The 12592-nt window shown below is 40.6% G+C and overlaps 1 protein-coding gene across 2 annotated transcripts in view; it reads left to right on the forward strand.

Moving 5' to 3' along the window:
* tnni3k (TNNI3 interacting kinase) overlaps nucleotides 1-12592 on the forward strand; it is a 15543-nt gene continuing 2951 nt past the window's right edge. Inside the window, exons 1-22 of one of the 2 annotated variants that reach the window (XM_086089505.1) lie at nucleotides 1-211; nucleotides 1278-1386; nucleotides 1495-1580; nucleotides 2703-2800; nucleotides 2881-2991; nucleotides 3069-3167; nucleotides 3243-3381; nucleotides 4767-4911; nucleotides 4993-5097; nucleotides 5175-5269; nucleotides 5391-5540; nucleotides 6591-6674; nucleotides 6742-6798; nucleotides 7462-7554; nucleotides 8084-8141; nucleotides 8218-8412; nucleotides 9568-9672; nucleotides 9749-9801; nucleotides 9952-10004; nucleotides 10797-10929; nucleotides 11570-11679; nucleotides 11992-12051. In XM_086089505.1, coding sequence (XP_085945631.1) covers nucleotides 172-211; nucleotides 1278-1386; nucleotides 1495-1580; nucleotides 2703-2800; nucleotides 2881-2991; nucleotides 3069-3167; nucleotides 3243-3381; nucleotides 4767-4911; nucleotides 4993-5097; nucleotides 5175-5269; nucleotides 5391-5540; nucleotides 6591-6674; nucleotides 6742-6798; nucleotides 7462-7554; nucleotides 8084-8141; nucleotides 8218-8412; nucleotides 9568-9672; nucleotides 9749-9801; nucleotides 9952-10004; nucleotides 10797-10929; nucleotides 11570-11679; nucleotides 11992-12051 — 2178 coding nt within the window. In that variant the 5' untranslated portion in view covers nucleotides 1-171. Of the gene's footprint in view, nucleotides 212-1277; nucleotides 1387-1447; nucleotides 1581-2702; nucleotides 2801-2880; nucleotides 2992-3068; nucleotides 3168-3242; nucleotides 3382-4766; nucleotides 4912-4992; nucleotides 5098-5174; nucleotides 5270-5390; nucleotides 5541-6590; nucleotides 6675-6741; nucleotides 6799-7461; nucleotides 7555-8083; nucleotides 8142-8217; nucleotides 8413-9567; nucleotides 9673-9748; nucleotides 9802-9951; nucleotides 10005-10796; nucleotides 10930-11569; nucleotides 11680-11991; nucleotides 12052-12592 lie in introns of those variants that run through there. The other variant, XM_086089506.1, reaches the window with a different exon arrangement.

The following is a 12592-nucleotide window of genomic DNA, read 5'->3' on the forward strand; positions in this document are numbered from 1 at the left end:
TCACGGCGATGAAGGGAGATCAGTTGTCGGAGTTTGTTCTGCCGTTATTATTTTTAGCCCGCCGCCGTGATCCCCTCTTTATCGGGACGTGTGCAATTGTGGCAGAGGGAGCGATTGTATGACTGACGGCCTGTTCGCTAACATCTTTCAGCATACGCGATCCACTGATCAATGGGGAACTACAAATCCAGACCATCGCAAACGTGCACAGGTAATACGAGACTGCTGGTGAGACGTTTTATGTTTGTGGCATATGATCGATTCTACATTGGCAGCTCGTTGGAAAAGAGTGGTTAGCTTGTCTGCCACGCAGTTCTGAAGTTCGGGGTTGATCCTGGGCTCAGGCCTTCCTGTATGGAGTTTGCATGTGGTCCCACATTCCAAAGTAGGATGCACAATTCTGGATTATTTTTGATTGATATAATAATCCCGATTATTAACTCATTCACTGCCATTGACGGCTATAGACGTCAAAAATTCATTTGAACTATTTTTTATTAGTTTAACATTTTTTTTCCATTTTTGTTAACAAGAGTATGAAAACCTAGATTTTTTTTTGTACATTTAGAACAGATATAAAATTTGTGATTAATCGTGAGTTAACTAGTGAAGTCATGCGATTAATTACGATTACAAATTTTAATCGCCTGATGCCCCTAATGTATAATAAAAAAAGTTTTTTAAATGTATTTAAAAATATATATATATTTTTTTTTTTAAATGATGGGCGTCGGGCGATTGCAATTTTTAAACGTAATTAATTGCATGACTTCACTAGTTAACTCACAATTAATTACACATTTTATATCTGTTCTAATACAACAACAACAAAACTGCATACTTTTGTTAACAAAAGTGGGAATAATGTAAAACTCAGAAATAGTTCAAATGAATTTTTGACGTCTATAGCCGTCAATGGCAGTGAATGAGTTAATCACAGTTATTCATCACAAATACATAATACTGCTTTTCCATAGTTTTCAATGTGAAAAGAAGCTTTACAATGAGGGGGTTATCATAAAAAATGGTCATAAATAAAAGAAAGCAGAGAATTTATAATATATCAAGGGCCAACTGAATCAAACATTTTGTAATATTAAAATGAACATATTTGGCATTTGACCTAAAGGATGCTGACCCTGATCCCTTCTCTTGCCTGGACTCGGCAGCATGCGTTTGCCCCCTGGTGGTTGGCCGACTACTAGTTAAGAAAGCGCTGGATTAGATATGCAGCATTTGAATGTAAATGTATTTTCATTTTGCGTGTCGCTTGCAAGACGAGTGGAAGAAAAAGGTGAGCGAGTCGTACTCTGTGATCTTGGAGAAGCTGGAAGATGACCTCCAGCTCAAAGAGAGCGAGCTTGTGGACCTCAAACTTGCATTCAGGTGAACCCGTGTCTGTTTTGCATACTTGTACTGCACAAATGTAGATATATATATATATGACTTTTTTTTTCTTTTCTTTTTTAATTTTGTTCCCTTTCTATGCCTCAGCTCCGACGAGGCGTTCCAAAAGGTAAACTTGAACTACCGGACAGAGAAAGGCCTGTCCCTGCTGCATCTCTGCTGCGTGTGCAAAGGTATGCATGGCCGCCACAAACTATTAATAACTCGTCAACAAAACACTGTTGGAGTGGAAGGACAGATTACTCGCGACTTATCTGAGGACAACCATTTGGTGTTGAAGGCAACCCTATTAAAAGCCTGTACAAATTACCTATTGCTGTTTTTTTTTTTTGTGCTGTTTGTAACGTCATAAGATGCCACAAAATGGGGCATGCGCCGACAATATAGGAAAGTAGTAACTCATGTCAAGGGGAGTAAATGTATGCTGAAGTAATGCATCTCGACAGTTGTAAGATTTAGCCGGTGTTGTACTACAATTAATATAGACAATTTATGTGTATAATATTAATTATTTATTTATTATATAACTGTATAAAGGCAAAATCATCCAAAACTCCAACTACTTATAGACTGTCTGTGTTTAGAAAAAGTCTACACACCCCTGTTCAAAGTTTTTGTGACGTAAAAAAAAAGACCCAAGAAAAATTATTTGAAAACTTTTTCCACTATTATTGTGACCTTTAACCTTTGCAACTCCATGGTTTTTTTTTTCTATAGGGGAAACTCAAAAAGTTTTTGGCCATTAATTCCAAAAGATATATTTGGTGCAAAGACAAAAAAATACCATCCCTACAGCGCTACCCTCTAAAAACAGTTGGGTCAAAAATAACCCAACTATGGGTCATAAATGGACCGATCCTCTTCTTGGGTCAATTTGACCCAACTTTGAGTCAAGAAATGGGTCTTTTAGTGTTAAACAACTCATAAATATTGGTCAGATCCTTTACTTGAGTCAAAAAATGGGGTCATTTTGTATAAAACAACCCAGAAAGTTGGTTCAAGTTGACCCATAAAGTGGATCGGTCCATTTTTGATCCATAATTGGGTTACTTTTGACCCAACTGTTTTTAGAGTATACTATATCATGCTTTGGCGCTGTTTTAGTCAAGGTGGAGGGCAATTATGAACGGTTCCAAATTGTAGTCAATGTTACTGCAAAATCTTCAGGCTTCTTCTATAAAGTGAAGGAAAACGTCAGTTCGAAAAAATCGTACCCACAAAAAGCTGCCATTTGATCAGGGGTGTGTAGACTTTTTATGTACTCTAACTGTATATTTTGTGGGGTATGCGTCCAGGTGACAAGGGACATATTAGCTCTTTAATGGTCAAAGGTCTCCGTCCCTCCAGACTGACCAAGAATGGATTCACCGCACTCCACTTGGCTGCGTATCAGGTGAAACCCGCGCGGGAAATTCCTCAATGACGGACAACGTGGCAACGTGTTGCTTTCTTTTCCTTTTACGTCGCTGCCAGGACAACGGCGAGCTGGTTACCGCGCTCCTCCACGGCGGCTCGGACGTGCAGCAGCTGGGCTACGGCGCCCTCACCGCCCTGCACGTGGCCACGTTGGCCGGACACATGGAGGTGAGAGTGCGCCGAGGCGAGAGGGGTCGTTCTCCCCCCCCCCACCCCGCGCTCGCTGACATGCGGTTCGTGCGCAGGCGACTGATATTCTCCTCCAGCACGGCGCTTCCGTCAACGTCCAGGATGCGGTGTTTTTCACCCCACTGCATATCGCCGCCTATAACGGTAACGAGCAGGTAAACGCCATCGAGTTGAGCTCGGCGGGTATTCGGCGTCTAAAAGCAGGATTTTTTTTTTTTTCCCGCCACCAGCTCACCAAATTACTGCTGAAGTTTGGCGCGGATGTGAACGCCAGCGGCGAGGTGGGCGACCGGCCGCTGCATCTGGCGGCAGCCAAGGGTTTCCTCGACATCATTGCGCTTTTGGTTGGCGAGGGGGGGAAAGCTAATGGTAAGTAAGTTTTTCGAGACCTCCAAAAAAAAAAAGTATTGGGACACTGAGGACAAATAATACATAACCAAATTTGACATATTTTTATCCACGCGAGCTGATGTTTATTGCTTACATTAACAACAAGGCAACAAAGGAGCTACTTTATCGGTTTGAGATATTTTCAGTTTGACATTTAACTGTTTCAAGTTTCTACACTTTTTTGAGTTAAAAGTTAACAAATGTCACACTTTTGTTTGGTCGAATATATGTTTTTTAATATTACAAGACTCACAGTATTTGTATAGTTTTTATGTTTTAGTTAAAAACTACATATGCATTTCTTTAAAATAGAATGTTTTTTTAAATAATTTATGTTAGAAAATATCACACTGTTTGTATTTCTTAGTTTAAAGTTAGAAGTGAAACGTTTTTGTTACAAGATATCACTCGTTTGAATTTGTAAAAATATTAACCTTTTTAAAATCAAAATAAACTAAAATATTGTACACTATAAGAAATGACAATTAAAAAAAAAGTCAAATGTTAAAAGATCCAAGTATTTTAATGTTTTTAAAGGTGAATGTTGCAAGGTGACTATTTTTAATAATTAAAAAAAACTTTACAGTTAATGTTACATAATATAATATTTTCTTCAAATAAAGATGATTTCAAGATATCACAATATTTGTTTTTGTGGTAAAAGCTAAAAATAAAATATCACACAAATTTAAAAAAATTAAATAAAGGCAAACATTTTTCATTGTTACCATTGTTTATTAAAGTTAAATGTCACAGTATGAGATTTTTTTCTAATAGGTTTTCTGGTGAGCTAACAAATACACACACGCACGCACGCACGCACATACACATACTCACCCACACACACAAAAAAATATATATATATATATATATGTATATATATATATATATATTAAAAAAAAAAAATGAGAGCAATGATGATGACATTTCCGAATGAACAATACTGAGCTCTTAAAAACAAAAAACAAAAAACAAAATAAAAAGTTAAATGTCACAAAATGTGATACTATTTTTAATATTAAAAAATCTATAAAAAAAAAATGATTAAAAGGTACTACAAAATTAATTTTTTATTTAGTTTTTTCAGTTGAACATTACAAAATAACGTTATAATATACAACACTAATTTTGCTGATCATTTTCATTAATGTGAAAAAAGTAGATTCTTATAAGAAAGAAAGATTCTTATTTTCCTATATGCATCCAAGAATCAAGAATCTTTGCACTTTGTTTCTCTCTCTCTCTCTCCTTTTGTCTACATTTTATGCTAATGCCGTATATGGTTTATGCCAAGACTTTGTGTAAAACCAAGAGAAAAAAAATCCAACATGCGTCATGCATCGCGCGCGTGTAACTGTCTCCAGTAAACGCGCAGGACAACGAGGACCACGTGCCCCTCCACTTCTGCGCCCGCTTCGGCCACCACGAGGTGGTTCGCTTCCTGCTCCAGGGCAACTTTGACGCGCAGGCGCACGCCACCAACATCTACGGAGACACGCCGTTGCACTTGTAAAGGGGCCGCTGCGATGTTCGCCAACATTGTCCGCGTTGCTCGGCAGACCTTTTTGAATTCGCCGTCTTCCCGCCCAGGGCCTGCTACAACGGCAAATATGACGCCGTGAAGGAGATTATCCAGCTCTCCGGCGCCGAGAGTCTCACGAAGGAGAACATTTTCAGCGAGACGTCATTGCACAGGTATTGTCTTTTTTGCCGTATTTCATCAAAAGCGAAGCCATGCGGGCGTCCTGACGAGTTCCTGTCTGACGTCCCAGTGCGTGCACGTATGGGAAAGACCTGGAGATGGTCAAGTTTGTGTTGAGCCAGAATGCAATGAGCATCAACCATCAGGGCCGAGACGGACACACGGGTAATGTTTTAACCTTTTTAAAAAATAATCAATTCATCCTTTTTTTTCTTTTTTTTTTTAAAAAATCAAGGGTGGCAAAAAATGCAAAATAGCGGCTGATGTTCGCCATGTTGTCCGCCAGCCCTGCACAGCGCCTGTTTCCACGGTCACATCCGCCTGGTGCAGTTCCTGCTGGACAACGGGGCCGACATGAACCTGGTGGCCTGCGATCCCAGCCGCTCGAGCGGGGAGAAGGACGAGCAGACCTGCCTCATGTGGGCTTATGAGAAAGGTGCGAGACTGTCGGGGTTTGTATGTTGCCGGTCAACTCAGACAGCGAACCAATTCTTCAAAAAATGTGGCTTCAAACTGTTTATTGCCACCTCCAGTTGAGTTTTACTGTCAAAGTAAACCTAAAACAAAGATGATTTTTTACACACATTATATATAAAAAATAAAGAACCCCCCCCCCCCAAACTACAATTCATGAAACAAAAACATTTTGAACATTTATTCACTCATTCCGTCGCAGCCATTTTCACTGAAGCAATCCCCTTCGCTCCCGGCTGTTTTACTGAATTTTGACTGATTTTGCAGGTCCCGCAGAATATTGCGACCTATTGCTTTAAAAACATGGAACCTACCAAAAGAAAGATTAGAGTCTCTTCTTTCATCAGGAAAAAAAGTACATTTGTATCTGCATTTAGCATTCGAATATAGCCAAGTTTCATCATTATTCACATTCCTGTTAAAAACACTGGCAAAAAGAGCTTGTTGCAACACGACCCTGGCTGATCTCTTATACTCCACTGCCACCTGCTGGCCGTCTTTTGTAATAACTACCATTGCTTTAAGCCACCTCTGCATCTCAGAAGCTGCATCAAAGCCTTCTGTATGCTCTTGCAAAAAAGAAAAACATCAAAAATGAATAAATACGTTTTTGGTAGTGAAGGACAAAGTATTAAAAAACGTATTTACATGTTTTTGGGTTTGAATGAATTAACAACGTAGACGTGTAGACGACCCCGTAGCTTTGATTGACATAAGCCAGTTTAGCTTAATGCGAACAAAGCATACAAAACGGCATAGACAAGCTAACATAGTATGGACGTAGCGGTGTTATAAACCGGCAGATAATATACAATTCTAACAGGCATATTTTCTTTATCCTCTGCAAGGAATGACAAATACTGCCCCCAGGTTGTTGCATTCTTTACGTTTTATTTGATTATTTCTGAAATTTGCACTTTAACACCACCCATGCAATGGAAAAATGACTCGAGCCAAAAATCGATGCTGCTTTTTTTTTGTTTTTTTGTTTTTTTGCCGAACCCCAACACAGGTCACGATGCTATCGTCACTTTGCTGAAGCACTACAAACGCCCCGACGACTCTCCCTGCAATGAGTACTCGCAGCCGGGAGGGGGTGAGTCCAAAATCGACGGCAAAGTCACGCCAGCAGTCACGTAACCGCGTCTAAATTTGTCTTCCAGATGGCTCGTACGTTTCCGTTCCGTCCCCTCTGGGGAAGATCAAGAGCATGACGAAAGGTAACGAGGCGGAGCGGATTTTCCCACATTTTCACCTTGCGGTCATGTGACATGATGCGCACGCTCAGGGGAGCGTCACACACACACACACACAACAACGCTGAGAAGCTAAAACGTATCACTGGCGCTATAGAAAGACATTTGCTTTGAGCTTGTATTTAGTATCTTCCATATCGAGTATAAGGTACTAGTGTGCTCTGTGTCTTCACTAGGAAGACAATTAACTCATTCGCTCGCAGCCATTTTCACTGAAGCAACCCCCTTTGCTCCCGGCTGTTTTACTGGATTTTAACTGATTTTACAAGGCCCACAGAATATTGTGTTCCATTGCTATCAAAACATGGAACCGACCAAAAGAAAGATTGGAGTCTCGTCTTTCATCAGAATTTTTTTATTTATTATTTGTTTCTGTTTCCGTTTTGCAGCCATTAGCATTAGAATATAGCTAAGTTTAACTAGCAGTGCTACAACCATTCTCTTCAGTTCAGAAGCTGCGTCAAAGCTTTCTGTATGCTATAGCATAAAAAATATATATAAATACGTCTTTGGGAGCATGGTAATATTTAAAATAGAACGTTTTTATACGTATTTGGGGAGCAAATGTGTTAAGCCCACTATTATAACAACTGTGTGTTAACTAGTGTTGACTGTTTTTGGTTTCAGAGAAAGCAGAAGTTCTTCTACTCAGGGCCAGCCTCCCCTCTCATTTCCATCTTCAGCTCTCCGAGTTGGAATTTAATGAAATCATTGGATCTGGTAACTATTTATTTATTTATTTATTTATTGTATCCAATTATACAATATTTTAATTCATTCACTCCCAGCCGTTTTTACTGAAAGCAACCCCCTTCGCTCCTGGCTGTTTTACTGGACTTTGACTGATTTTGCAAGGCCCACAGAAATTTTCTCTTCTTTTGCTATAAAAACATGGAACCTACCAAAATAATCTATCTGTTTCAGTTTTGCAGCAATTCGCCTTAGAATGTAGCCAAGTTTAATCATTTATTCACAAATGTGTTTAAAACAGTGGGTAAAATAGCTCCTGGTTGATCTCTTATACTCTGCTGCCACCTGCTGGCCGTTTTTGGTATAACTTCCATTGCTTCAAGTTCAAGCATTCTCTTCAGTTCAGAGGCTGAGCTGAGGCAGAGGGCCCCCCCCCCCCCCAAAAAAAAACAACAACAACATATAAATACATCTTTGGGAGCATGGTAATATTTAAAATAGAACGTATTTATACGTTTTTGGGGGCAAATGGGTTAATATAACGCTATTTCGCCCACAGGCTCCTTCGGCAGGGTTTACAGAGGCAAGTGCCGGAACAAAATAGTCGCGATCAAACGGTAAATATCTGTATACTGTAATGCACTTTTCTCCTCGCCCTCCATCTTTTTTTGACACGTTGGCCGTCGTCTACAGCTACCGAGCCAATACGTACTGCTCAAAGTCAGACGTGGATATGTTCTGCCGAGAGGTGTCCATCTTGTGTCGTCTCAACCACCCCTGCATCATCCAGTTTGTGGGCGCCTGTCTGGACGACCCCAGCCAGTTCGCCATCGTCACCCAGTACATCTCGGGGGGCTCGCTCTTCGCACTCTTGCATGAGCAGAAGAGGTGAGTTGAAGCACGCTTCATTCAAAATGCGCTTTTACCGATGGAATGAGTGGGAACGGCATGAATCCGTTCCAGCCTCCCCTAAAAAAAAAAAAAACATTTATATTGTGTTTTTGGAAAACAGCACTCTATTATAGTTGTAAACACAGCGGTCAGCAAACTTTTTTCGGGTCAAATGAATAACAAAAAATCTGTCTGGAGCCGGAAAACATTTGAACATTTTGATGAAGAAAACAGTGTTAGTCTAATGTTCTTCTACATTTCATTTTAGGATTTTTTTTTTCATACTTTTTTAAATTAAATTTTGTGACTTTCCTGTCTGCCTGTCAAATTTGTGATATTTTGGGCAATTTTATTTTTGGGGACATTATATAACTAGTTTTGACATTTTTCCTGCCTTTTTTTGCTTGCAATTTTCTGACATTTTTGAAGAAATTTTATGGTAATTTTCATTAATTTTTTCTTTTCTTTTTGGACATTTTGTAGTTTTTTTCTGCCTTTATTTTTAATTTTGAATAAATTATCTGACTTTTTTGGCAATCCATAAATATTTTATGTATGATTATTTTCTGCCTTTATTTAGTTTTTGGGATATTTACTTTTCTGAATTAAAAAATAAATAAATGATGTGTGTGTGTGTGTGTGTGTGGGTGAGCGTTTGCTGTCTGGAGATTTTGTTAATAGAAAACTGTTAATTATACATGATTCTGTATCATATTTGTCACTTCAATAAAAAGCCACAGGAGAGAGACCCCTGTTCTAACATCATTAAATAATAATGATTAATTAATTAATTACTATTGTGGCGGTATTTTTGTGTAAGTTTGTCAGTAACCTTCCAACTGGAGTGACATTGGAGGGGAACTCTCTGTCGAGAGATCCGCAATAAGAGCATGTTTACACAACAGAGCAGTCAGCCGGTCTCATTATCCTCCCTGGAAGCAACCCCCGTCACCAATTCCTCCACTTTCGTCGCAATAGTCATCGATCGGGGATCAAGTGTTGTGCTAACTGCGTGCCCAGGTGCACTCCGGCTAAATCGACCGGCAGATGCTAAGAACTGCGTGTGATTGGCAAAGAGGGGGGGGGGGGGGGGGGTAAGGCATTGATCCGGCGCTAAGCCGCTGGCCGCTTTAATGATGTGTCAATGGACAGGCTTATTGATCTGCAGTCCAAGCTCATCATCGCCATGGATGTGGCCAAGGGAATGGAGTACCTGCACAACCTCACCCAGCCCATCATCCACAGAGATCTCAACAGGCACGGGTCGCACGATAGCGCGCACGCGCGGTACATACGCGGCGAGCCGTGATCAATGACGTGTGCTCTTTTGCAGTCACAATATTCTTCTTTATGAGGACGGACATGCGGTGGTGGCTGATTTTGGAGGTAGGCCTTTTTTTATTTATTTATTTTTATTTTTTTATTTTGCAAACTGCAACCCAATCACATAAGATAAACATTCACAACCCCCCCCTCCCCCCCCCCCCCCGGTTTAATTGCCACTGTTAAACACTGAAGACAGATTTATGTCTGCAGAGTCCAGATTCCTCCAATCTGTGGATGAGGACAACATGACCAAGCAGCCGGGGGTAAGCCACGCCTTCTTTGTGTTTGCTTTGCTTTGTTGACCAATCAGATTTCAGCCTCTGTTGCCATGTCAATGTGATCTGCCCAGGGCCTTCACAATTAGTAGCAGCGCTGGCTCATGTATCTTAAACTGTACTGTTTACTGTCGTGTTATTAACTCATTCACTGCAAGCCGTTTTCACTGAAGCAATCCCTTCGCTCCAAAAGAAAGATTAGAGTCTCTTCTTTCATCAGGAAAAAAAAGGATATTTCTATCTGTTTCCGTTTTGCAGCTAAGTTTCATCATTATTCACAAATCTGTTTAAAACTGTGGGCAAAAGAGCTTTTTTTGCAACATGGCCCTGGTGGATCTCTTATACTCTGCTGCCACCGTCTGGCCGTTTTTGGAATAACTACCATTGCTTCATATGGCTGCATCAAAGCCTTCTCTATACGCTTTTGGGAGCAAAATCACTTCAAATGTGGATAAAGTCTGATACCAAAGGCGCGGCCCGCCAGTGGAATTTCCTTTGGCGAAACGTGCAGCTTGGGCTTGCCGGCGCCTGCCGTCAATTAAGCCAGCATCACAGCCAAACTGCCTTCATGCACATTTTGCCAGGATGCTTAGCCTGCAGTTTGGTGTTTTAAGGTGTGTTGCGTCTCTGGAGAGCCGCCTGTTGTCAGAAACCAGTTACCCTGCCACAAATGCATTGTTTACCATAGCAACAGCGCCCGCGTGTCTTTTGAAATGTGACGACGTTAATTTTAATGAGACGGCTGTCGTCGGGTGTGTGTGTGCGTGTGCGTGTGTATAGAACCTGCGATGGATGGCTCCCGAGGTCTTCACTCAGTGTACACGCTACTCAGTCAAGGCAGACATGTTCAGTTACGCCCTCTGTCTTTGGGAGCTGCTGACTGGGGAGATTCCATTTGCACACTTGAAGCCTGGTAATTTTTCCCTCATGTCCAAATGATGTTGTTTCAAATGAAATCAGGGATTTGTTTCTCGATATATCAATAAACATGTTTAAAGTGGAAGTCAACCTTAAACATTTCTTGATAATATGTTTTAAGTGACCTCACTAGTCTAAACATGACATTCTGATTAATATTACATTTGTGGAATATGAGTTATGAAACAAAATCCAGCCGTTTTTGTCCATCTAAAGGGGGGGGGGGGGGCGGCCATTTTGTCACTTTCTGGCGACAGAAGATGACATCACAGTTGCTCAGGCAACGGCCAATCACAGCTCACCTGTTTTCTGAAGCTGAGCTGTGATTGGTTGTTACCTGAGCAACTGTGATGTCATCTTCAGTCGACAGCAAGTGGCAAAATGGCCGCCCCCTGAGATGGATTAAAAAACGGCTGGATTTTGCTGCTTAACTCATCTTCCGAACAGATTATTGTCCAAAAATTGTGGGGGGTTGACTTCCTCTTTAAGGAAACAAGCAATGTGTAAAGACCGAGAACTATGTAGGACTGAATTTAGGCCTGGCATGATTAAACCCCACGATGACCCGGTGATATTTTACACCCATGTATCATTTGTATTTGCGTGACGGTTCTCTCTTGTCTTGCCGCCCTCAGCTGCCGCAGCAGCCGACATGGCCTACCATCACATCCGGCCTCCTGTTGGCTACTCGATCCCGAAACCCATCTCTGCACTTCTGATGAGGGGATGGAACGCATGTCCCGAGGTCAACCCCAAATTTCGTATTTTCTACAATTAAATAGTACACAAAAAAAAGTGTTCAATTTTTATTTTATAAGCTGTAAAAAAAAAGATTTGCCAACAAAATATGCTTGGCTCTTTTGTTCCATAATCCCACAGAGGCAAAGGATGCCGAGTCAGCTGCAAAACACATTCAGCGCTAATGAATGGCAACTTCATATCCCCCTGATCATACATTATTGCATGGCTGTGCAAAAAATGAAAAGAGCTTCATGACCAGTATGATGTACCCTTGACGGCAAATGGGAGAATTTTAGGCTATAACTTCTCGTTTCAGGACCGTCCAGAGTTTTCTGAAGTGGTCACCAACCTGGAGGAGTGTTTATGTAACGTTGAGGTATACTATGGAATTTTTCACAATTTTTATTTACCATCGTCAGAAAAGCAAAACCGAGTCGACGGCAAAAAACGTCACCTTCCTTGGTTTTCTTTGGTCCTTCCTCGGGTCTCCTGGTGTTCGGTTTAGGTGAACGGTATGAGATTTTTTTCTAATAGGTTTTCTGGTGAGCTAACAAATGCACGCACGCACACACGCACGCACATACACATACTCACCCACACACACACACACAAAAAATAAAAAATAAAAATAAAAGAGCAATGATGATGACATTTCCGAATGAACAATACTGAGCTCTTAAAAAAATTAAAAAAATTAAATAAAAAACGTCTGAATTTCAACCATGTCTATTTTTAAGTCAGCTTCTCTGTCAATTTAAATTACGGTCAAGGCTAAAATAATTTTTTCTTCATCGCTTTGCATTGGTCAAATGACAAACGTGACCAACTTTTTTTTTTGCCACCCCGAAGTTCATGCCGAAAAGGTAACATCGAACATAATCCATGTTTAAGATCATTCTAAACTGTGCCCGCCAATC

The sequence above is a fragment of the Leptonotus elevatus genome, chromosome 11, assembly GCF_054856555.1.
Source record: "Leptonotus elevatus isolate MCC_2025b chromosome 11, RoL_Lele_1.0, whole genome shotgun sequence".
NCBI lineage: Eukaryota > Metazoa > Chordata > Actinopteri > Syngnathiformes > Syngnathidae > Leptonotus > Leptonotus elevatus.